This window comes from Podarcis erhardii (genome assembly GCF_964252035.2).
Source record: "Podarcis erhardii genome assembly, chromosome: 10".
Taxonomy (NCBI): domain Eukaryota; kingdom Metazoa; phylum Chordata; class Lepidosauria; order Squamata; family Lacertidae; genus Podarcis; species Podarcis erhardii.
The window spans coordinates 16627633-16653514 of NC_138500.1; the positions used below are offsets into that span (position 1 = coordinate 16627633).

At 44.0% G+C, this 25882-nt stretch overlaps 1 protein-coding gene across 1 annotated transcript in view; it reads left to right on the forward strand.

The window, feature by feature from the left end:
• Positions 1–25882, forward strand: part of EPS8 (EGFR pathway substrate 8, signaling adaptor) — a 139326-nt gene that overhangs the window by 73093 nt on the left and 40351 nt on the right. The window contains 7 exon segments of the mRNA XM_081879423.1: positions 3113–3191; positions 9417–9490; positions 15880–15947; positions 18897–19058; positions 19320–19469; positions 24038–24120; positions 25551–25687. Coding sequence (XP_081735549.1) covers positions 3130–3191; positions 9417–9490; positions 15880–15947; positions 18897–19058; positions 19320–19469; positions 24038–24120; positions 25551–25687 — 736 coding nt within the window. The 5' untranslated portion in view covers positions 3113–3129.

Consider the following 25882-nt stretch of genomic DNA (forward strand, 5'->3'; position numbering starts at 1 on the left):
CTGCAACAGTTCGCCTCTCCAAAAGGATTTGGGAGAACCTGGTGCTAATGTCCAATACCAAGAGGAAGATCTACTGTTATGTATTAATATCAGTGGCAGTTCTCACTCAGGGCCACCAGTATGTAAATGAAGGATTGAAAACTGTCACTCCTGATTGGATAACTAGTTGTGAGTTGTTACTGTTTCAAGTTACTTAGTATTATATAAAGCAGCCAGCTAGGTTGCAGTCAGTCTGATTCCAGGAGCAGACTGACTGCAGATCCACAGCTGCAATAAAGAGCTGTGAATCCAACAGCTGTGTCCTTCGTCCATCTTTTCCACTATTCAACATCTACCAGGCTTGCGTGCTGTGCACACTGCTTTGTGGAAGTGAGTTGCAGGCAAGTTACAACCGCCAAAAGCAATGCCTCAATGCTTTCCACTTGGACTGTGTCAGTAAGATTTGGGGCATCACATGACAGGACAGAGTCTCAAACAAAGATGGGTGATAACATTGAATTCAAAGAGGGTAGTGAGCTGGCGTTACCTCCCCAAAATTCAATCCAGGGTCTTAAAGAGACTGTGGTTGGAGTGAATAAAATACAGTAGGGCGTTGTGTAGGGCGAAGTTCCATTTGTGCTGTCAGTTACACTGCTGATGTTTGCGTTGACCAGTTAATAAATGCTGCCTTCTTTGCTTGCTTGAATGGGGTCTCTCGCCCCAGTGTTCTGCCAGGCACTATACAAATTCCTAAAAAGGATCCCAATAAAAGCATTTGTGTATGCTTCTTTTAAGATCTGGTGCAATCTGTGCACCGTGATGGAGGGTGTGTGCCAGGGAGGAGAGCAGAAGGGTATGTATGTCAATGCAGAACTTTCACTCCTAATTGTTGGAGAGGCTTAAAAAACCCTCCTCACCCCAAACCAGGGGTCAGCAACCTTTTTCAGCCATGGACCGGTCCACTGTCCCTCAGACCTTGTGGGGGGGTGGACTATTATTTTTTGGGGGGGGGGGTGAACGAATTCCTATGCCCCACAAATAACCTAGAGATGCATTTTAAATAAAAGGACACATTCTACTCATGTGAAAACACACTGATTCTCGGACCGTCCGTGGGCTGGATTTAGAAGGCGATTGGGCCGGATCCGGCCCCTGGGGTTTACTTTGCCTATCCATGCTCTACACTCTAGATTCCTCATACAAACAAAGCAGCTTTGTTCATTCAAACTCCAGATTATTCATTATTCATACAGCCCTGCAAAATTCTAACAGCTAATTAACAGAAAGATGATCGGCCCAGCAAGTTAGAGAGACAAAAGGCCTATGAGGAAGGTGCTAATTTTAAGGAATACTTTAAACTGCAATATGTCAACTGGTCATGAACATGTGATTATAGACTGACTGGCAAAAAAATCATGCCACTTTCCCAAAACATATGCTTTATAAATAAGGTGTTTGTGTGTGGGCAGGTACAGGACTCCTGCTCTGCGAAGAGATTTGCCTGTGACTTTTGTGTGATTTCCCAGCACCCCTTGAAAAACCCGGGGAGAGCCTGAAACACTTGTCCTTCAATACCTATACAAAAAGTGGCAAATCTTGTTTGTACTCAGGAATAATGCATTAGAGCTGCAGAACTAGGAGGGGACCCAAATGATCATCCCCTGCAATGTTGGAGTAGATTAAATGGATCTGCCTCAAAAATGCAGAAAAGCACCACGCTGAGCAAACAAGGTCTTGGAAAATCCAATGTATAGTGATTTATGTAAAAAGTAATGGTATTTTGACAGTGGGCTTCATTTTAATGCAATGTCTGTAAGCTAGGGTCAGGGGCGGTGTCTGCTAAACTTCAGCAAGTGCAAAGCTTTCCTTTGCCTGGTACCAGCAGCTGCAGTGTTTACATTCTAGTGCAGATATGGAAAAATGGTGATCCAGAACATCAGCCCCCATCAGCTCTAGCTAGCATGGCCAATGGTCACTTGGGATGGGAGTTGTAGTCTAAGAGCCTCTGGAAGGCTACAGGTTCCCCATAATCTGATCCGGTTGGTATAAGGCAGCTTCTTATGCTTCACTTGCCCTGGGAGAATGGAAGAAACTGCTTGAAGATTTCCACTGCTTCAAGCCGAAGCGATGCCAGAGATATATGACTTTGCAGAGGCTTGCAAGGAGGAGTTCTGATGGTCTGGTCCTTGAGGGATGTGCTGTTTGCTTTGGGGAGCTGATGTTGTTTTAAATTCCTGCATGGTCTGCATGCTTGCCTGCTTCCACAAGCTGGATTGGTATGTTTGTAAAACTGATAAGAGCAAAAAGTTCCATAAGACTTTGGTGTGCTCTCCTCACAAGGAAATGGATTCTGCGGCAGTTGCCTCTGGAACTTCCTGGGCAAGTACACAATTCTTAGGTCTGGTGCACAGATCGTTTTCTTTCAAACCAAAGATCTACTCAGATGATACTGATTGATAACCTTGTGCAGGACTTTTTGAGGTTGTTGTTGCTAGATGATGAAGATGTTTGTAACAATAGCATTCTTTGTTTTTGGAGGCTTGTGATGTAAAGGTAACAGTCGTCTTCCACTGTCTTAACTAGGGATGGAGGAGAAATTTGATTCTAAAGGGAACTAAGCTAGTTTGTACTTCCTGAAGCAAAACATAAATCAAAACATTGCTGCCCTTTGAACTTTGCACTTCTCCAAAATTCGTGTCACTGTTTTCCAACCAAATGTGCATATGTTTCAGAGGCGATTTTGTGTGTCTGTATACATACAAGCGTGTGTGTGTGTGTGTGTGTGTGTGAGAGAGAGAGAGAGAGAGAGAGAAAATAATTTACCAAATGCATTATATTAAGGAAAATTGATTGTGTACATTACTCAAAACTACATACTGAACTGCATGTATTTGGAGAAATTCACTCTAAAAGCTGACAAATCTTCATGAGTATTTTAGTATTTTTAAAAATCTCTTTGCTGCAGAAATATGGAGAATTTAATTTAAGATTGAGAAAATAAAAAACTTTCAGAAACAAAATTGACAGATTTCATCCATTGCTAGTCTTAACTGGCATATTCTGCAGTCTTTCTTAAATGTTAACATTATTGTACTGGTTGCCCCAATAACTTTTTCCTCTCCTGTTTCCACAGAGGGAGTGTTGATCAGAATGAATGGCCATATTTCAAACACCCACCCAAGTGCATATGGAAGTTACTCTTCTCAAGTAAAGTAAGTATTATCCCACCAACAGGACCTCTCCTTGCCACCCAAGTTCATTGAAAATAAAATAAAAGGAAGAAGAAGCTCCTCTGAGACTTAACATTTCATTTGCAGCCTGGAAGCTATTGTCATTTCAGACATAAGATCAATTTCATTTGAGCTTGGATATAATGAGGGTACCAGCCTGCAGAGGCATAAATACCTTCTTCACATCAGACCTCAATAATGTGAATCTCAATAAGTGTTTTTGTTGCTTCTTGTGTATCCCAAACTTAGATGCAACAGAAGATCTAGGGTCCTTGCCGTGCTAGAAACTCAGATATACAAGCTAGGTGCTAAATGGCTCCTTAATCCAGGGTTACAGTAGCCCAAACAGAATGCCTAGTTGCCATTTTGGGGCCAGAGGCTCAAAACTTGAATTTTTCAATATGAGTTTTGGGTTCCTGAAATTCATTCTGATCGTGCAGCTAAAATATAACGTATAGAATTATCTAGGATGTGTTGCTGGTGTGTGAAAACAGTCAAGATCGAGGGATCCCCAGGCATGCACCTCCAGATCATGGTGACATCAGGCGTCATCCTTGCACCCGGGCATCTTCACTTGGTCACAAGTAGCTGATAGCCAGGTCCAGATTGTGCCTGGTGCCTAGAGAATTTTGAACGCTGGTTCCTTGTACAGTTGTTCCTAGACAAAGCTCGTAGAGAACTGTACCTATCCCAGTCATAAGAACTTAAGAAGAGCCTGCTGGGACAGGCCAATGGCTGATCTAATCCACCATCCAATTCTCACAGTGGCCACTCAGATGCTTGTAGGAAATCCTCAGGCAGGGCCTTAGCACAACAATACTTTCCCCTGTTGCAGTTTCCAGTATCTGGTGGTCTGAAGCATCTATGGAGGCAGAACCTAGTTGTCATATAGTTAGTTGCCACCAATAGCCTACCCTTCCACAAATTTGTCTAATCCTCTTTGAAAGCTATCTGAGTTGATGGCCATCGCTGCCTCTTGTGGGAGTGAGTTCCATTGTCTAATTGTGCACCGTGTGAGGAAGTACTTTCTTTTTTCTATCCTAAATCTTCCAGCATGCAGCTTCATTCGATGCCCTCGAGTTCTAGTGTTGGAGAGAGGGGGGGGGAAGCTTTACTCTCTCCATGTAATCTTATAAGCTTCTGTCATGCCATATCCATGCCTTGTGCAGGAGCATTTACAGTCAACAAACTGCACCCATCACCTAGCTCCACCAAGGTTAATTTGTTGGTATGTGTGTCAACATTTTGGCTGCAGACTGCAATATTGATGGTAAATAGAACCATAGCAGTCAACTTCAATTGTCTCTGAAGCCGTCGCTTGAATTCCTGCTGGGATCGCAATAAAACTCTGGTCGTGCACCAAGACTTCTGTGGGTAAACTCAATTTTCCTGGGATTTTTTATTTTATTTTATTTTCCTGATAGCTCATTGCTTGGTCTTGGAAGCTGTTCCCGAAGTTATCCCAAGATTTCAGAGAGATTTGCACCTGTCAGGCCGTGGAGGTCCAGTGGCATCCGCAAGAATCACCTCTCAGTCTTTGGGATCCAGTCTTTTGACCTGAGAGGACCGGGGTTACTTCTCCTACTTCACAGATGTCCTGTCGTGAAGAGTCTTTGTGGAGAGGCAGTTAAAGACTCTGTGAGGGCAAAGACTGGTGGTTAGGATAGCTGTTGAAGAGCGGAGTCGATAACAGGGGACATTATAGATCAAGGATGAGGAATCTTTGCTGGCTGGGGTATAAATTATTGAGACATCAGCTTGCTAACAAAGGCCCGTATAGTTAAAGTCATGGTTTTCCCAGTAGTGATGTATGGAAGTGAGAGCTGGACCTTAAAGAAGGCTGATCACCAAAGAATTGATGCTTTTGAATTCTGGTGCTGGAGGAGACTCTTGAGAGTCCCGTGGACTGCAAGAAGATCAAACCTATCCATTCTGAAGGAAATCAACCCTGAGTGCTCACTGGAAGGACAGATCCTGAAGCTGACGCTCCAATACTTTGGCCACCTCATGAGAAGAGAAGACTCCCTGGAAAAGACCCTGATGTTGGGAAAGATTGAGGGCACAAGGAGAAGGGGACGACAGAGGATGAGATGGTTGGATAGTGTTCACGAAGCTACCAGCATGAGTTGGACCAAACTGCAGGAGGAAGTGGAAGACAGGAGTGCCTGGCGTGCTCTGGTCCCTGGGGTCATGAAGAGTCGGACACGACTAAACGACTAAACAACAACATTATTATTATTAGTCTTTTGGATGTTGTTGGACTCCAACACCCATCAGCCCCCAAAGGTCAGAGGTGCTGGGAGTTGTAGTCTAGCGACATCCATAGGGCCACAGCCTCCCCACCCCAGTTATAGATAGAGCCAATATTTTGACTCTACAGAAGCTCTATGCACTCATTATTTGGGTTACAGATAGGTAGCCGTGTTGGTCTGCCATAGTCAAAACAAAACAAATTCCTTCCAGTAGCACCTTAAAGACCAACTAAGTCAGTTCTTGGTATGAGCTTTCGTGTGCATGCACACTTCTTCAGATACAGTGTATCTGAAGAAGTATGCATGCACACGAAAGCTCATACCAAGAACTCATTATTTGGGGATATAGGAAGCTGCTTGGTTCATATAGTTCAGTTGTCATGGACTGACTGGACGCAGAGGAATGGTGGGAGGCATCAGCTGGGGAACCCTCAAGGGACAAAGGATCAGAGCCTAGGAATTGGTGGTGGAACAATGATGAGTGGACAGAGGGAGAAGAGGGAGAAGCTTGGGAGGAGGAGAAGTCCAGAAGCTAAAACAGGAAAGGATGGAGTCCAAGAAGCAGAGATGAGTCAGGCTGGTGAAGAAGCTCAGGTGTCTCTCTCTCTCCTGCTGTGACCAGCTCCCCTCCACCTGTCTCCAGAACCAGGAGAGGTATGAAGAGGGAGGAGCAAAGTCAGGCACGGCTCCCAAGTCTCAGATTGCTTGGGAAGGACCAGGGGAGGAGGAGATTTAGGCAGTTGTGAGAAGGTGGGGACTTTCAACCTCCATGGGGCAAGGCCTACTGACAAGAGCTGCAATGCTCATCAGGCCTGGCACTCCTGAGCAGACTTTGCTTCTGCTAATAAAGAGTTAGCTTCACGTGTGATTTGTTTGCTGACCCCGCTTCTGACAGCGGTATTGTCCACACTGACTGATAGTGGCTCACCAGGGTTTTAGATCTGGAGTATTCCCAGTCCTACATGGAGCTGATGTGGATTGAACTTGGGATCTTCCATATCCAATGCATTCATTCTGCTACCACCAAGCCGCTGAGTTGTTTAGGACTGGGATAAATAGTAGGAGCCTGGGCATCTACCTTCACTTCATCATCAGGAGAGTGGTACGGGCTGGTCTTCAGTTTCTCTGCCTTCAGCCCCAAGCTTCTACCTCTGTGTTGTAGCAACTGGTCTCTGAGTTAGACGACACACCCTCTAGGCCCAGGCTCAGGTATGGCTGCTTTCAGTCCCACCCTTACTTTAACGAAGGTCGCTCTTCAGACTTCTAAACTTAACTGATCTCTATTAGGGCAAGAAAACAAATTTCCCTTTGGAAACAGCTGTCCTATTGGTTTATGTACAACTGAATGGGTAGCAGCTGATAGTGCTATATGCTGTTGATTGCCAGGGGCAACCTTTCTACCCTTGGAAAGCTACTAATGGGATTTCCTCCCTCATCTAGAAGGAGATTCTGTGATTTGTGGTAATCTAAATAGATTTATAAATAGATCAGATGTTGTTTGCTCAAGCCAAAGCCATACATAATTTATGTCTGTGGTTTTTTTTTAGAAAAAGCAAGGGGTGTAAGTTGTCTCTTAAAAGACTCTGCAATCTTAGGTTGCAATTCTGGTTTTGAGCTGCGATGTGTGTCTGTTTGTGTGCATGCTCTAGCAATGTTATGCGCATGCAAATATATATTCGCACATGCTGTATTCTTCACGCACACACATTGCAACGAGCATTAGCTACAAACAATAAAATTTGATTCACACACAAGCTGTGCTCTCAAAATATGCACACACTAATACACACACAAATACAAGGGGAGAGCCTTAGATAGTCCAGTCATAAGGCAAACTTGCAAGCTGCTTATAAGCACGTTTATTCAAATAAATGATGCTTGGCCTTGGCTGGAATAAGTAACATCAGAACTATTTATAAATGTATTTAGCTGACTGCAAACCATAGGCTTTACTAAATTGGGATCATGGGTTGGAAATCCCACGAGAAGCTTTCCAAATCTGGAAGCATGCTGCTGGAAATTGACAGTGTAAATAACTGTGAACGTGAATTTCCTGAAATCCATAGCACCATGCAAAACATTCTGTAGCTTTCGTATGTGTGCTTGTTTGCTTGCTTTCAGATATTGATATGTTAGACCCAATACACAGGCACTCTGTGTCAAAGGTGACATTGTGAATTCCTGCTTCTACATGTAAACCAAAAACTAAGGAGTGGCATGACTTTACTTCCGTGTGTCCTAAGGGGTCTTGAGTTTCTCAAATAGGAGCTGGACTCCCCCCTACATTATATTGCAAATTGCTTTTGGAACACAGGGGACTGTCAAAAGCAGTCTGCGGCATGGTTTGCCTGACCATTCGAAGGAGAAGAGTCACAAATTCCAATAGGCCAACAGAAGTCCTTGGACGTGCTTTCGAGATCCTGGTCATCTCCAGACACCCTTGTCACTTCTCATTTAATAGTCAAGATTAAATTCTTCTCTTCACCCCCACCCATCCCACTCCCAGTAGCTCTTGCTCACCTTTATAACCATTTTGAAGATGGGGAAATCCTTTGCAGGCACTGTACAGGCACTGTAATTCTGCAATAGAGCCAGTGTGATGTAGTAGCTGCCAGCCAGGATGGCTCTGGTCTCCCTCTGCTGGGGGGGAGGCAGGATGCCTCTGAATACCAGTAGCTGGGAATTGAAGGTGGAGAGAGTGCTGATGCTCAGGTCCTGCTTTCAGGCTCCCCGTAATACCTGGTTAGCCACTGTGAGTACAGGATGCTGGAATAGTTAAGCTGTTGACCTAGTCTAGCAGGGCTCTTCTTATGATTGCTGGGCAATGACCAGGACCACATCTCCACTCAGCCATGGTGCTCACCTTGGGCTAGTCACTGTCAGCATAATAATAATTATCATTATCATTATTATTATTAATACCTTGCCCATCTGGTTGGGTTGCCCCAGCCACTCTAGGCGGCTTCCAACATACAGAAAAACAATAATAAAACATCAAACACTAATAGTAAGAATCAGATCCTGTATAAAAAATCACAATAACTTCTAACCTACCTCACAGGGTTGTTGTGAGGATAAGGGGGTTGCAGAGTTGAGCTCCCTCAAGCAAAGCAGTGGCAAAACAGGTGATTGTGAAGAGAACGATTTGTATGAGACATTTCTGTTATCTCTGACCAGCAAAATGCTACCAGTGTGCTTATTATAACAGGTGTGCATTTATTTCATCGATTTCCTCCCAGCACAAGGACATCCCACCATGCTGGCTTTCAAAATAGCCGCACAGAATCACTTCATGCAACCACTTCAGCTGAAACACACACAAATGCACACTGGCATATATGAAATAGCAAGTAATCACCACATGGGCTTTTAAAATCCTCCCTTTGTTGTTGTTTAATGGGGTTATTGAACCTTTGGAATTTCTGGATGGCGTTATCTTGCTTGTTGTTGTTTTGAAGTTAACAGATTTTTTTTTTGTAATTTTATTGGTTGCTTGGTATTTTATACATTTATTGGTGAATCATTCATTGATTTTGAACAAAGGGCGGTATCTAAGTAAAAACAATGGATGAAAGAATATGGATACAGAGAGCGGGGAATTTGAATGGATGACAGGGAGGCTGTAGGTGTTATAAATATAGCTCCACATAAAATAATTGCTTTGCATAAGTTATTTTTCTTTAGCTAGCCTCTTGGGGAATAGAGAAAGCAGATCTGTGAGGGGCAATAAATCTCCACCTCTTAGAAATCTATTTTCTGAAGTGTCAGTAGGCATCCTGGTTTCCTTTCAATCACGTCTTCAGTCAATATGGTCTTGAAATATGGAAGCCAGGAGTTTTCAAGTTCCTGCACTCAGTGCAAACATTATCTCTGTATGCATATTAGCTTTATAAGGTATGTCAGCTGACCTTTTGCCAAAGGAAACCACACACAGACAATGCGTCTTCTCTTGCAGTGGATATGGATCGCCAACATTTTCTCAGAGCGAGAGGGACCAGGCGTCGAAGACGAGTGCGAAAGCTTTGTACGGTAAGGCTCATTGGCTTTGTGTATGTGATAAGGCCACCAGTATGAATTCCTTATTAAGCTTGGTGGAAGGTGTCTAGAGCAGAGAATATTTAAAGACCCTCTCCTTTGCTTGGTAGGCAATCTGTGCTGTTATCTGCCGATCTGCTTTGAAAGTGGGAATACTAGCGTCATCCTGGGGGTGAAGCCTGTGATGGAGACTCCAGAGGGCTTAGGAGTTATCCAGACTTTTGCTTCAGCCGTAGAATGAATTCGGGCAGCTCTGGTTTCACTGTAGTCTTTTGCTCTGTGCCTTCATGTGCACCTGGAGCTTTGAAATGCGGAAACACATTAGGAAATCAAGGGAAGCCCTGTGCCCAGGGGTCTTCAGAAATCCAGGTTTTGGGGTTGTCCCACAGTCTGTGTGGGTGGTGTTGCATTCACGAGACTTGAGGATTCATGGGCATCTCATACAAGATGGCTGAATGGGGCCATCCTTGGAAGATCATGCATGTGTCCTGGCAAAAAACAACAACAACACCAACCCACTTCTCCAATGAGTGTTTGCAGACATTGCTTCTTAAGGGGCCCGCCTGGTAACCCTCACAGCCCCCAAGAGAGAGCTCCTAAGCTGTGGTACACACACACACACACACACACACACACACACACACACACACTGTAATGAGCATGAGCTGTAATGTGCATTTTTCACCTTCCTTATACAGCTTCTAGCAAATGCTGAAAGCACACCTCTGGGTTTGGGTGCTGGAGATGTATCTTTTTAGGACTCACCTTTTTTGTACTTGTTTTAAACTGTTTTTTTAATATTGTGTTTTAATGATGCAACCCGGCCTGGGACCTTAGGGTGAATAATAATATATTTATAATATTATAATATATTTATAATAATAATAAATATCCTTCCCTCATGATCTTGAAGCCCCCCTTCTTCCATGAATTGTGAGACTGGGATGTTACAGGATTACCAAGCAAAGCCTTGATTTTTGCAATGCCTTGACACTAGGCATGTGGATGGCCCTGCCCTTATGCCCTCACATGGACTAGGGCTGGGTGATATCCGGTTTTCAACACTGTGATATGCAGTCAAACCTCGGTTCTCGTACGGCTCCATTTTCGAATGTTTCAACTCCCGAATGCCGAAAACCTGGAGGTGACTGCTCCGTTTTTTGAACAATTTTCAGAAGCCAAACGTGCTATGCGGCTTCCGTTTTGAGTTTCCCTATTGTTCTGAGGCTTCCGCTTTTAGTTTTCAGTTGTTGAACATTTCAGAAGTTGAATGGGCTTCTGGATGGATCGCCTTCGACAACCGAGGGTTGACTGTATCACCAGCTGAACATCGTGATATACTAGTACAGCCTCAATACAACTGAGCAGTTAGCTTCTGGGTTTTTGGCATTCGGGAGCCAAAACATTTGTAAAGAGAGCCGTTTGAGAACTGAGGTTTGACTGTATATCACAATGTCTGAAGTAAGGATGGAGCTATGTAGAGGCACTAGAACTTGCTGATCAGAAGGTCGGCGGTTCGAATCACCGCAACGGGGTGGGCTCCCGTTTTTGGTCCCTGCTCCTGCCAACCTAGCAGTTCAAAACCATGTCAAAATGCAAGTAGATAAATAGGTACCGCTCCGGCGGGAAGGTAAACAGCGTTTCCGTGTGCTGCTCTGGTTCGCCAGAAGCGGCTTAGTCATGCTGGCCACATGACCCGGAAGCTGTACGGCGGCTCCCTCGGCCAATAAAGCGAGATGAACGCCACAACCCCAGAGTCATCCGCGACTGGACTTAATGGTCAGGGGTCCCTTTACCTTTACCTATGTAGAGGCGTTGGCTGGCTTCACAATTTTCCCCACATAGTGATTTTTGCATAGCATGGACGCACACACATCATGATTCACAATATAGTGCCAGGTCAAAAAATGATGAAGCAGGTATGGATGTGATATGGACTTCAAGCCAGCTTTGGACGATGTATTGCCCAGCCCTAATGTGAGAGAATGTGCATACGAGCTTCTGGTCACACCCAGACATTTGTGCTATCTGATCCCTGTCCTGACTGTGGGTTCCATTTTCATGGAAGTCCGATCATGCACATGTGTTGGCTTTCCTAAGGCATGGATCCACGGGCAGGGTCATTGCAGTGCATGATATAGAGGCAGCTGTATAACCACTCTCCCATCTGTAGCTTCTGTGCACAGGGAAGGAGCGAGAAGGGTTTGTAATGTGTGTTTGTGTGTATGTCTCCAGCCTGAGAAGCTGCCAATTTTCTCTCTTAACAGTTGGTTCTCTGGGGAACTGATTAACAGCAGCAGCGTATGCGGAAAGCGGTGTCTTTAAAATGAAAAGATGTGCTGCTATGCGCATTTGAGAACTGAGTATGAGGCTATACAGTGGAAGTAGACATCCGATAAAATTCTGCTTGGGTCATAATGCAGGCAATATCCTAATTTAGCAGACTTTTCCCCCAAAAATAAAAATGTTGTGCAGCCTATTTGATTATGTTTAAAATGTACATCCCACTTTATCTAGAGCTCAGGAAGGCTTATAATGACAAAAACATACGAAATCTAAAACATAAATTAAACCTAATTTGAACAGAAATCTCAGAAATTTAAATGAGAACATAATAAAAAAATGAAAATGTCAGAGAAGCATTTGTGACTTGAAGGCATCCTGAAATTATTTTAACCAGGTGCCTGAAACTCAGCGGTGACAGATACTGTCTGACTTCTAGTAGAGAGGAGTTCCACAGATTTCAGCCCATGACACTGAAAGCACAACCTCTGGTCTGTGGGGGACCACTAATAATGCTCCCCTGGGTGTTGCTGTTGTTAATTAAATTTGTATCCCGCCCTTCAGCTGAAGATCCCAGGGTGATATGATACACAACAGAAAAATACACAATGATCACCGGGAGCGATCTCAGTGATTGACCTTGGATATGCTATCTCTCCCGGGCCTAAGTCGTTCAGGGCTTTGTATACCTTCGAACCTGGCCCTGGTACATAAGTCACGTGGGGGAGAATAATGTTTTGGATTGCTCATGGAAACAAAGGGACATACACTTTGGCAAAAGGAAGGCCAGAAAATAATGAATTGAAAGCAAAAATAATATGAGGATTACATTGCTAGAAACACAAGACCAACAGCAGAGAGGCAGTTGGACTCTTGGATGGCGAGGGAATCAAATGTGTGCCAAAGGAAGAAAAGGAGATTGTGGGGAAGGTGAATCGATTCTCTGCTTCTGTCTTCCTTGTGGAAGGGCAGATCTTGGTACCTGAGCTAACTTTCTCAGGAAGGAAGCTGGGAGCTGAGGCAAATAGCTGCATAGCTGTCAACTTACAGATTTGAAAATAAGGGACCAGCAGCCTTGAAAATAAGGGACCAGCAGCCAAAATAAGGGACCTGCTGTTCCAGGCACTCCAGTCTTCCTGTCCTCCTGCAGTCTGGTCAAACTTATGCTGGTAGCTTCGAGAACACTGTCCAACCAACTTTGTAACCAGAGGTTCAACTGAATAGAATCTGAATCACATGCACCACAAGACCTATGCAACCTCACCTTAAGATGGCATCCCGGCCTGGCTTTGCACTGCAAAGTTTGCAGCAGCATGTGCAACAAAATGGCATCCAGCATTCAAAACCCCCTCAGTTTGCATTAACTAGCCACACACAAGGCATGCAAGCTCCACCCCCCAGTCGTTCTTAGACTTCTTATTGGGTGAGCAACACAGCCAAGCAACACAGTTGGAGCCTTCCTCCTCCCTGGCCGGCAGGGAGGGAAGGAGGGAGAGGAGCTGCTTCCTTTGAAATTTAAGGGACATCATTTAAGGGACATTTAAGGGACATCCATCAATAAGGGACAGCAGCGGGACATGGCGCTGGAATAAGGGACTGTCCCTTCAAATAAGGGACACTTGACAGCTATGAATAGCTGTGATCTCTTATGAAGTTCTAGGCCGTATTAAAGAAGTTAAAAAAACAACTTTAGGGAGGGGTAAGGAAAAAATTGGAAGTGGAAACCCCCCCTATAACCGAATGTGGACCGAGCATGCTCAGTGGCCACATATTGCTGACACTGGGGGGCGGGGGAGAGACAGAGGAGCAAATGGAATGTCTGAAATCCTCTTCGCTTCCCACTGCAACATTTTGTTGCAGTCCCCACCAGATGCATTTTGTTTCTAAATGAAAAACGAAGATCCTCTGGGATAGAAATAAAGTTAAATAATGTGCACAGGTTCATTTCTGTGCAGTGTGTGAACTGATCCTTTTAAAAATCTCCTGTGTGTGTATTTCTTTCTGCCACATGGCATTTTTCTTCTCCTCACCGCCTCCCTTTAGCGCTGCGCGGCATCCCATTTTTTTATTGAAATCCCATCAGTGAGAACTATTGCCCTGTCACCTTCCCGAATGGAAATAATTAATCGGTGTTGGATTGATCTAGATTTTACTACTTTTTTTAAAATCCCCATATTTTGTCAGGGGCAGATGGATTTTATTTCTTCAGATCCTCGTCCAAGCAGAAAACCAAGAAAGGTAGCGAATGATAAAAGAGTTGGCTTGCTGTGTGTGTGTTCACGCATGTTTTTAAAAAATGAAGTTTTTTTCCCTCAAAAGAAATGCTGCAAAAGCAAAAAAAGATATTGTCAACATTTTGAAACGATCAAAGGATTCGTGCAGCGGTTCTTTGGAATAATGAACTCATTAGCATTGGATCAGACGATTGGGAATTTCTGTAGTGTGCTTTTGAGCCTGTTCCTCAGTGTTTTTTCCCTTTGTGACTTGCATGATGTGTTGACATTTTACTGGTCCCCCCCTTTTTTCATTCCATACTAATACCTTCCTTAGTCAAATTATTTACATGAATGAGTCGTCTTTTTCTCTCCATGCTCCCCATTTGCTCAACCTGTAAAAATGATGGGTGTGTTCACAGAATCACAGAACTGGAGGCATGGAAGGGAACCGAAGGATTATCTCATTCAACCCTCTGCAATGCAGGAAGCACAGCTAAAGAATCTCTGACAGATGGCCATCAAACCCCTGTTTAATAACTTCTAATGACAGAGAATCAAAAACCATCCATTCCACAGTTGAATGGTTCTTACCATCACAAAGTTGTTCCTAACGTTTAGTTGGAGTCTCCCTTATTTTCATTTTTAAAATATATTTTTATTAAAGATAAAATTCCACCGGTTCAGCTCCAACCCTCTGAGAGGCAGAATTATCCTCCATCTCTTCTGTTCCTCTAGTGTCTGCAATAGGGGTTAGTTTGCGTTTTAATGAGAAACTACCTAATTTACGCTTCTCGAACCAATATGCGAACCGAAACACAGCTATCCTTTGAAGGGTGCTCTTCTTCTCCAAACACATTGTATTAGAGGAAAATGTGTATTGTGTATGCTAGTGACAAATGACACTGCAACACATGAGATTTGAAAGTCCCAACTGTGAAGAAAGGGAAAAATTAGCTCCACCCACTAAAATGGTTGCTTTCCAATTCTGGAATGGAAGGCAAATGCAACGATGGTTTGCCAGTTCTGATATCATGGCAAATTATCTTCACCACTCGGCAAGAAATGGAGAGGGCACAGGTATGTGTGGAGAAGAATTGGTAATTGGCAATAGTGAAGGAGGTTGTGTTAGCAGGTGTGGGCTGAGTGTGTGTGGAATTTGTGTGGGAATTGAGTTTATGGAAGTGTGTTGAATGAGTGGAGTGGATTTTCTGAGTGGAGTTTTGATATTTAATCTGTTTTCTTCTTTGTTATGTTACAATCTTTTATAATAAAAAGTGGTACATTAATACTTTAGGCAATATAATGCTTTTTTATTAAAAAAATGAACTCAGTTGTGCATAATGATGCCATCTCATCCAAAATTAATAATTGGCACCCATGTAACCATTCCTTAAACTCATCCCTAGCTCTCTATTAATTTATTCTGATCAATATTGCCTAAATCAGAGTTGTTTTTATGTAATGATCATTAGCATTCACAGAACTCCGTGCTGTGTGATCTGGAAAATTGTTTGGACTGAAACCATGTCTGTTGACCAGTTTCTTAAAAAAATATGAACAGAGAGTCCCAGAAGTGCCACATAGTTGTTCCACTCTTGGGTTTTGCAGTGAATTCTGACTTCTACTCACTTTCCTATATTGAAGAGAATTGCAGTCCTTGCTGTGCTTTGAATCAACCCTCCTCCTTCAGCTTCTGGTGTTTAACACATTGTATGTAAGCAAAGCAGATGGAGATGTATTTGAAGGCTAGTAATCTCAGGATAAATGGCACTTTAAACATACCCTGTGCAAAGAGTAAGCTGGAATGTGAAAATGAAGATGGTAAATCTCTCTCTCTTTCCCTCCCCCCCCTCTCTCCTCTTATTTTTTTAAAAAAAAAAACAGAGCAAAGGAAGAATTATGCCCGCGATAGTGCCAGCAGCATATCTGAGACATCGCAGTACCACGTGGAGGTAAGAATTCTACAGATTTATTTGTATTATTTCATTTACAATATTTATTAACCTAATTTTCACTTGCGGGATTTGATGGAAATAGTTGCTGCAATGCTGGACAGGTCTGAAGATTAACCATCAGACTTAAATTACTTGTACATTTACATGCCTCTCTAACATAAATACAGACTGTGCTGTTTAATGGAAGGATTGTTCTAACTTGGACTAGGGGAGGTCAGGGTTGAAGGCACTGATTAACCACAACCCAGCTGCAAGGACGGAAAAAGTGAGAAGAATTCTGTGCGCCAACCTGAACTCTTGAGGGAGAAAAGTTAAACAAGTGTTGCTGTTGTTTGCTTTGTCTTACTAACTTTCAGCCTGCCTCCCTTCTGTTTTAGAGAAACTAGTAAGAAAAGGGAAGAAGAATCAAATTGTTGATTGATTGATTTGTGAGCAGAAACAACCTTAAACTGGAAACTTAAGACCTAAGGACCATTCGTCCTTGTAGAGCCATATCACCCCTGCTAAGCCGCAGAGAAAGCCTTGCTCCAGGCGCCTCTTCAGTTGGTGGTTAAGGTCATGGTGACGTGAACAAGGCTTTCTCTGTGGTGATGCCACAGTTAGGAAACACACTCCCTTTGTTTAAATTAATGCTTGAAGTATGCCACATTTTGTAGAACCCATTGTGTTTTCTGATCACTTTCATCCAACGTAATGTTTTTTAACCTTGCAGTTCTTCTGTAACGAATGGGGCGTAGGCTGGGCTGGAAGCTGCCTATGGCTCCATTCAAAAACATTCCTCAAGGCAGAAATAAGCCTTGTTGCATTTAGCACCTCTGATGTCGACCTCTGCAAGAGCTTCGAAAGAGAGAGCTGGAGCAAGTGAACAGGGGTGGCTTTGGAAAACCCTGATTTAGTGCTCTGTGCTAACACAGAGCTAGGATTCTCAGAGTCTTTTTAATGAGGCTGCCATCCTGTCGATGATTCTGAGTTAACCCCTTAGCTTAACTCTAAGCCTCTGGTGCACGCCTTTGGTCAAGGAAGTAAGCGGAGAGGCTCATGAGTGTGTGGAAAGCCAAGCAGAGGTGCAGCGGAAAATGAATTAAGTGCTTCTTTGCTCACCTTGGGCTGAGTGGCTGCACAAATAGTAATGAGGACATTGTAAATGTTACTTCCCACACACTTCAAATTAAACCCCAGTGAGTTTCCAGGCACACACTAAAGAGCAGGTTTTGACCTTTAAAACTCTGAAAAGCCTGTGCCCTGATTGTTTGAAGGAACGCTGCCTCTCTTTCCTCTTCTGCCCTCCGACAGAGGCAATGGAGGAGTCCCTGTTGAGGGTGGCTCCACGGTCTGGGAAATAGATGCATGGAATCAGGTCCAGGGCCTTTTCAGCTGTGGCTCCTGATCTATAGGATACCCTCCCAAAGGAGGCTTTCCTGGCCACCTTAGCCCTTGATTCTAGGAGGGCTTACTAATTTTAGATGGCTTCTATGGATTATAGTCATTCATCATGTATTGAAGCTGATTTACCGGTTGCTTTCAGTTGTTCTACTAAACAGTTTGTGATACACATAAGTTGTTCAACTCCAGATGCTAGCTGCAAACCTGGCTTTTTTTTCTACACTTGGTTTTTTAAATGTAGACACTGTATTAAAAAGCCCGGCAGAAACAGGCACACACAAATGGGCTCAAGGTGACTTAGATGGTTCTCGCCCTCTCCATATTATCCACACAATAACCCTGTGAAGTAGGTTGGACGGAGAGTTAGTGACTGGCTCAAGTTTACCCACTGAGTATCATGGTCAAGTGGGGATTTGAACCCTGGTCTCCCAGGTCCTAGTGCAGCGCCCTAACCACTGTGCCACACTGCCTGTTTAGCTGGCACCTACATTGCAGATCTTAGGAAATTGTCTGTCTGATACAGTATTTTGTTCTAATGTTTTCCTGTTTTCCTTATCTGCTGTTACAACCTGCCCCGGGCCCTTAGGGCAAAGGGCGGGCTACATTTTTGTATTTTAAAGTAAAACAAAAACATTATTCGTTTGTGTGTGTATCGAACCCCCCCCCCCAATCTAGGTAACCTAGGAACGAGAGATAAATATCCTAACTCAGTAGCCAATTGATGCATCTCCATATGGAGTGACAAACTGGATATGCAAAGACATAAAGATGAAATAACATGTGCAGTTGCACAAAACAAATATTTTCCCAAGCCCGTGTCTGCAGCCAGACACATTTAAACTCACCAGTCATCTTCAGTAACAGAGAGATGAGTAGAAGCAATTGTAAACAAGAAGCAATTGTTGTTGTTTAAAAGAAAGAAATGTTTTAAATTGCGCATGTAAGCAATTTCAGAAACACCATTGTGGTTGTCCGTAAAATGGGTTTTTAAAAGAAGACCTCTGCCCTGAATATTCCCCTAGCCCATGGGTTGGCAAACTAAAGCCCGAGGGCCAGATCCGGCCCAATTGCCTTCTGGATATGGCCCGCAGACGGTCCAGGAATCGCTGCATGGATCAGTGTGGGGATTCTGATTGTTCATGCTGCGCCATTCCCCCCCCCCCCACACACTGCGGCAGCACCTCTTCCCTCCCTCCTCCTGGCTTCTCCCTGCCCTGCCTAGAGGAGGAAGGGGCCTGGGCTTTGTTGAGCTGCGGTTGGCTGAGCGCCATTTTAAGCAGCCCCTCTCTGGAGCCAGCCCTTTCACGCCGCTCATTGTCCCTCCACTGCTGCCGCCACCAGCCCCTGCTGCTCGCAAGGCACAGGTAAGCAGCCACCGGGGCTCGTCCGGTACTGTGGAGAAGGGAGGGGAGAGTCGGTGGGTCCCCCCCCAGATATAGTCTGCCCCCCACAAGGTTTGAGGGACAGTGGACTGGCCCCCTGTGGAAGAAGTTTGCTGACCCTTGCCCTAGCCCCTCTTTAAAACCATATCCATTTTTTATCTGTTTTCCTCGTCTCCCTTAGCACTTGACCACTTTTGTCTTGGATCGGAAAGAGGCCATGATCACGGTGGATGACGGCATAAGGAAACTGAAGCTGCTGGATGCCAAAGGCAAAGTGTGGACACAAGATATGATTCTCCAAGTGGATGACAAAGCTGTCAGCCTGGTGGACTTGGAATCAAAGGTACCGTGAAAAGCCTTTTAAGCATTGTGCCTTCGTATTTTCAAAGTTGCTGGGGAAGAGAGAAATTGTCTTGGGGCTAGGGGAAAACAGCTTTCTTGTTCAGGGTTTTGTATCATTTTTTAATAACTGCTTTACGGTCCTCTCTGTGTGAGCAATAGTTCGTAAGTCACGGAGCTTCTCGAGCTTCCACGCAATTGAGTTCTTTGATTCAGTGGCTTTGAGTAATAATTTGAAGATTTGCCATCAAATCTTCCTTTGCAGAATGAGCTGGAGAATTTCCCCCTGAGCACAATCCAACACTGCCATGCTGTGATGAGCTCCTGCAGCTACGACTCCATCCTTGCCTTAGTTTGCAAAGAGCCAGCCCAAAGCAAAGCAGATCTCCACCTTTTCCAGTGCGATGAAGTTAAGGTAAGGCAAAAGACAGAAACTGAGGGCGCTTGGCCTTTTAACTTTGCTTTGCTTAGGGCTTAGCCACACCCACCTTTCCTCTGCTCTTTCGTTCATTCTTTGTTTGCCCAATAGATTTTATTAAGGTTTGAAAGAAAATATGCAAAGGTTACTATCAGATATCCAATGTCTTTGTATCACAGATAAAAGAAACCAATCTAAATAGAAACAGAAACCAAAAGGAGGGGTGGCGAGAAAAAGGAAAGGAAAGGAAAAAAGAGAACTTCTGATTCTTCATCTGTCAGCTATATATAGAAAATTACTCAGAGCATCCACTCCAACATCACACCTAACAATTCTCCTCTCTATAAACCAATATTTTATCCAGTCCTCAAACCCAGATATCATAAGTTCATGTTCTTTTTCATGCAACGAGTCTGGGGAGAGGTCTTTGGGAAGGCTGCAATTGGCCCCTGAGCCTCGGGTTGGATCCTGCTGGATCAGTCCTGCTGGATCAGTCCTGCTGGATCAGACCCCAAGGCCCATCTAGTCCAGCATCCTGTTCAAACAGTGGCTAACCGGATACCTATGGGAAGCCCACAAGTACAGCTGTTTATTGCTGATGCAAAATGAAATACTTTTAATCTTGTGACTTGGGTTTTCTGATTTGATTTTTGAACTGCCTCGAGAAGGGTGGTGGTTGTTGTTTTGCTCTGAAAGGTGGTGTAAAGTAGTAAATTGATTACCTAATTTATTATATGACTAAGACCCATCTAGGACAACATTCTTTTTCCAACAGACATCAACCTCCGTTGCCTTCCAGATGTTGGACCACAGCTCCCATCAGCCCCAAGCAGCATGGCCAGTGGTCAGGGGCAATGAGATTTGTAGTCCAGCAACACCTGGAAGGCACCAGATTTCTTAGCTATGCATCAAACCATGGTTTTTCAGACTGAGATTGAGTCCAAACAGGGCCAAAGTGTGAAGTGACCTTTAGCTGAGCCGCTCAGTCCACCTGCAGGCAGAGCTCATTTTCCTGCCGCAGTAATGTTTACACCTGCTTGGCCCTCAGGGCATCCAGGTAAATTGCTTGGATAGTTTACTCTGCCACACTGAATCAACTGGACATATATTGGAGGTGACATTCTGTTTTCTCCTGAATAAAATGCTTTTGCAAAATACTGAAGGGAGATGTCTTGTTTCGGGATGGAATGCTTGTTCTGTAGCCTTTGTCCGCAGCTGGATTTCTATTTTATTTTTTAATTTCTTGTGAACAAACTTGATCCAAGTGTCCCCAAACTCAAAGGAACGTTGGTGAATGTTGGCAGCCACTGAAGTGTGTTTGTCAGCATTTACTGGTGAACACCCCAAAACTGGGGAACAGATGGTGACTGTCAAACATTTCCCAGTGTATGTCTTGAGCGGTTGGATATTCGCAGAAGATTTCCACAGCTGTCAACATTCATTAAATTTGGGTCATTCCCTGTACTAGACAGATTAAAATATATAACTCCTTTCCTTTAAGCCTTAGTGTTGTATCCAGCTAAATTCTACTCACAGGAGACTCAGTGAAATTAAGAAAGTAAGAAATGCTCGTTAGATCATACTAATAACCCATCAAGTCCATCATTTTGGTCTTGTAGTGGCCAACCTGGTGCCTGTCAGAAGCCCATGAGCAGGACCTGATGAATTAATCCTAGATCGGTCATCTCCCATCAATTTCAGTAGGTCTACTTTGAGTAAGGCTAGTACTGGAACATATTCACAGGAACTTCATTTGCATTTCCAGTCCCTGCTCTTTATATCCTCTTTCTATGTATCGCAAAGTATGGCCTGTTGAAGATCTGACGCTTTTGGAACAGTTCCAGTGATAGTAACAGGACGATGTCTGGTTGGCCCATGTGGCTGCCTAGCAGAATCTGTTTTCCCAAGACAATGGAAGTGGGCTCCAAGAATATGTCAGAGCTGCAGTGTTTTAGGAGATCGTAATCATGAGTGTAAGCAGGCAACTTCCGAACTATCCACCAAAGCAGTAATTGTAGCCGTTTAAATTTGTTTCCTGCCCCTTAGCTTCCTTGCAAACTCAAGAATAGCCTTTCTGGTTATATCAAAGGTCCTCTCTGTGGTTATAAACAATAAACAAAACACCAAAAGGTGCATGACCAAATTGTACAATTTCCACATAAATCTTTAGATCCAAAATAAAGATCCAAAAAGTGAACAGCAACAATGCCTCCAGGCAATACCTGGTTTTCAACATTGCAATGTATCACCAGATAAACATCATGATGTACTGATAGCTCACGATATCTGAAATAAGGATGGGGCTATGTAGAGGCACTGGCTGGTTTCATTGTGATTTGTGATTTTTGCATAGCACACGCACCATGATCCGTGATATATTGGCAGGTCACAATTCCCGAAACCGATATCACGATGCGGACTTCAAACTAGTTTTGGACGATACATGGCCGAGCCCTACTCATGAACAGTTCACGTCAGACAATGTGACAGGCTCAGTCAGTACCTCTGCAGTGAATTAATGCCCAAGAATTCCTGAGTTGGCTGGCTGATGTACTTCGAAAACGACTGCCAGAGCCTGTTACGAGGAAATCAGGGAGACGACGATCAGAGCCTTCTTTCAGAGTCTTGCTTTGACAGGGCAGCAGAGACTGATCAGCCCTGAGCTAAAAGTGACTTTTAAGACCGTGACGCTCCTGCCTGACTGGATGAGAATGTGATAGTTTTGGCTTGCAAAGAGAAGTGCAAAGAGCACTGACTAATATTGGCAACTTTACCCTTGTACGGTTTTTAAAGAGCAGCTGTTCTGTATTTACTTGGAAGTGGAAGATTTGCTGTGTGCCGAATACCCTTTTTAATTTTTTTTTTTTTTTGCTGGTGTGCCATTAACCTCGAAACAGAGTCTGGCTCACTGCCAGCCAACATCCCTAAAGATTATTGACTCCTACCTATTACGGCTGTCCTGAGGTGGTTGGCATGTGAGCAGATTTAAGCTGCAAACAGCAATCTGTATCTCATAGGTGCAATCGAGCTCTGTAATGAGGTTGGCACCCGTCTATCTCAGGAGACAATGGAGGAGAGCACCTTTGGAGGTGAAGTTGGAATGGCGCCTGCTGTGGTTGTAGAGACCAATATGAGAGGGAAGAGAAACACAAAAAAATATAGAATGGTAGATTTGGAAGGGAACCCATGTAGTCAGCCCTTCGTAATGCAGGAACCACAGCCTCTCAGTAAAGTTAAGTCGAATGGCAATATAATCAGGACGGACTCAGAAATATCATTCGCTGGAGGTGTTTGCTCTGCCACAGATGGAAGCAGGATTATGTACCAGATATGTCCTCAGTTAGATCTACCAGGGCTCGTACATCCTCACAACACCCTTCAGGGATGTGGTAGAGCCTGTTTGGCTTAAGGCAGGGATGGGGAATCTTGTCGGAATCTTCATTACGACCGAGCTGATAAAGCTCATCTTCCTCCGGTCGAGTCCTCCGCAATCGCCTCCGACGTGATTTTTTTTAAAAAAATGATATTTATTAAAATTTCAAAAAAAGTTACAAGAATAAAAAAAAGAAAAGGAAAAGAAGGAAAAAATACAAAACACAAAAAACAATTAAAAACAAATCAACCTTTCCAGATCCTGACGTTCATTTGCTTGTTTCCCTGACCTCCTCACACCTCCCTTTTTTGTATTCTAGTTCAATTAGTTCTTTCAGCAAATCCTTTCCATTTGCCTCCGACGTGATTGACGACCTGAGCCTCTGATAAGGCTCTAGGCACATCCCAGTCAGCAGAGTATCAAAGCAGCAGAAGTGATGAGATTTATGTCTACATTGCTATGTTTTATTTTCTAGCTACACAGACAGAAAAGTAATACATCCTCTCTCTGTGAGAGCAGAGAGTAACTGAAAAAACAAAGGAACAGGACGTCACATCCGTCTCCTGTCTTCCGTGAGACTTCCAACAGCCTGGAATGTCTCTGGAATGTACGGTAAATGGAGTCTTGTGACTCCAAAGCACTGCACAGTGGCAAACAGAAACTAACAAATCTGTCATGTGTTCAGCTACAGGTCTCATCATCACCTACCATTGGCTATGCTGGGTGGAACTGATGGAGAGTTATGTCTCTCCAGATGTTGATTTGACTCAGAAGGTCCCCATCCCAGATAGAGGGTTCTCTACTTACAGTGTGTTTGATAGCCTTTGAATTTCCAACACCCCAAAGTGATGGCTGAATCAAACTTGGCAGTGATCCTGGGATGAGGCTTCAACATTCCCCATAACTCCTTGCTTCTTACAGGGACTAGCAGAACTTGGATAAATAGTGCAAACCACATTCTAGATGTGCTTAATTTGTGTGATCTATGCATCTGCCCTGAGAGCTGCGGGTATAGAGCGGTATGCAAATTTAATAAAATAACCATTCTTCTTATCTTGCTGCTGAATTTGGGTTGCTCTCTGGGCAGAATTTTGCTTTGCTCAGCATCTTCTTAACACAGCCCTGCTTTTAAGATCTTACGCTATTTGGTATCGAATTTTCTGTTTTCACTTGTTGAACTGCTTCTGCCCAGGCAAACTTGATCCACGAAGACATTGAAAGTGCAATCAGCGACAGCAAAGGGGGGAAGCCAAAGAGGAGACTCGAAACACTCAGGTAAGGCATACGTTTTGATTTGCAAATAATATCCTATATTCTTCCTAACAGTGAACTCAAGTGCGGAGTACCGATAACCGATAGAAGTGGGGTCAAAATGCAGCAGAAATGAGAGAAGATGGGTAACTTGTCAGTGTGCTTGCAGCATCCTTGGGGTTTAATCCAAGGCAAACTTCCTGAAAGGAGGTAGACAGGAACTCTGCACAAATAAATATATATGGGGTTATTATGTGCTCCACATGGGTTGTTCCACTGCTACAGCAGGGATTTTTATTTCCTCTTCTCCCTTCTGAGCCCTAGAAATCTGTCCTACAGGGTCCTTCAGCCCATCAGAGCTGATTATGAGGTTGGAGGGGGTGTAAGGCTACAAGGGATAGGTGAGGAAGAAAAAGTTCTGTTGTGTGCACATATATCTGTGTTGGTTATGGCCCACAGTGTAGTTGTTGTTGTTTAGTCATTTAGTCGTGACCCCATGGACTAGAGCACGACAGGCACTCCTGTCTTCCACTGCCTCCCTCAGATCCTTCATGGATCACTGCCTTGCCATGGCAAAGGGGCTTAAATAACTCAGAGAAGCTATGAGCTGTGCCATGCAGGGCCACCCAAGACAGACAGGTCATAGTGGAGAGTTTTGACTAAACGTGATCCACCTGGAGCTGGAACTGGCAAGCCACTCCAGTATCCCTGTCAAGAAAACTCCATGGACAAAAACAACAGGCACAGTGTAGTACTCTTTACTAAAAATTATTAAATTATTTAACAAAAAGAGCTAAATGCTTTAACTTACTTTGTCTTCCCTGTTCAGCAGGGAAGCTTTTGCTTCTTACAGATTATGGTACTCAGGAACAGAAATGTGTGAGATTAAGCAGTAGTGTTTTGTTGCGGGACTCACACGTGTAGAAATGTTTGCAACCTTGAGCATTCTCTGGGTTTTTTTGGGATGGCCCACTTCCTCGTGGGCACTTAGTCTCTTTCCACAATACCTCCTTTGAAAAAACATCACACCTGCAAATTGGGAAGGGGGGCACTTTCCCCACCTATTAGTGAAATATCTTCTTTTATAGATGCTGACAAATTATCTTAAGTTCTCTGGAAAAGTGTGTCAGCTCTTACTCAAAAATACATACCTTTATTTTAGCGGTGTGTTATTTTGCTTTTAGACTTGCCCCTGCTGTACAAAGACGATGATATTACTTTGGTTTCGATATGCATGATATTCAGCCTTATTGAAAGGCTCCTCCTTAGATTCAGATGTATAATTTTTTGATTTTGCTTTGTGCTCCTTCCTAGGGAGAGCCAGAGATGGCATGCAGCTGAGAGTTCAGAGTACAAGGGTCCTCTCTCTCCCCTTGCTATTCTAATAAACTACGGGGGAAAGAGATTTCATTTTCTCAGCATTTTGCTTTTGATTTGCTATGTCTCCCACCTAGGATGCTTTCCAAAGTTGACGGTGCCATTCCTCCACCTCCAAGAGCACCAGCTCCCGTCCCTCCAGGTACTGTCACTCAGGTGGACGTCAGAAGCCGGGTAGCAGCCTGGTCCGCTTGGGCAGCTGAACAAGGAGACTGTGAGTGTTGCGGAAACCGTGAGATAACCTTGCAAGGCAGAGACTGGCAACGTTCTGTGCCAAGGCTGTCGGTTGCATGGCCTTGGGCTGTACGTGGCCTGTTGACCTTGCCTGTGACAAATCTCCTCTCAGGGTATAGGCGAGGCTGTCCAAACTCCACACACGAAACCGCCACATTAGTTTGGATCATTTATC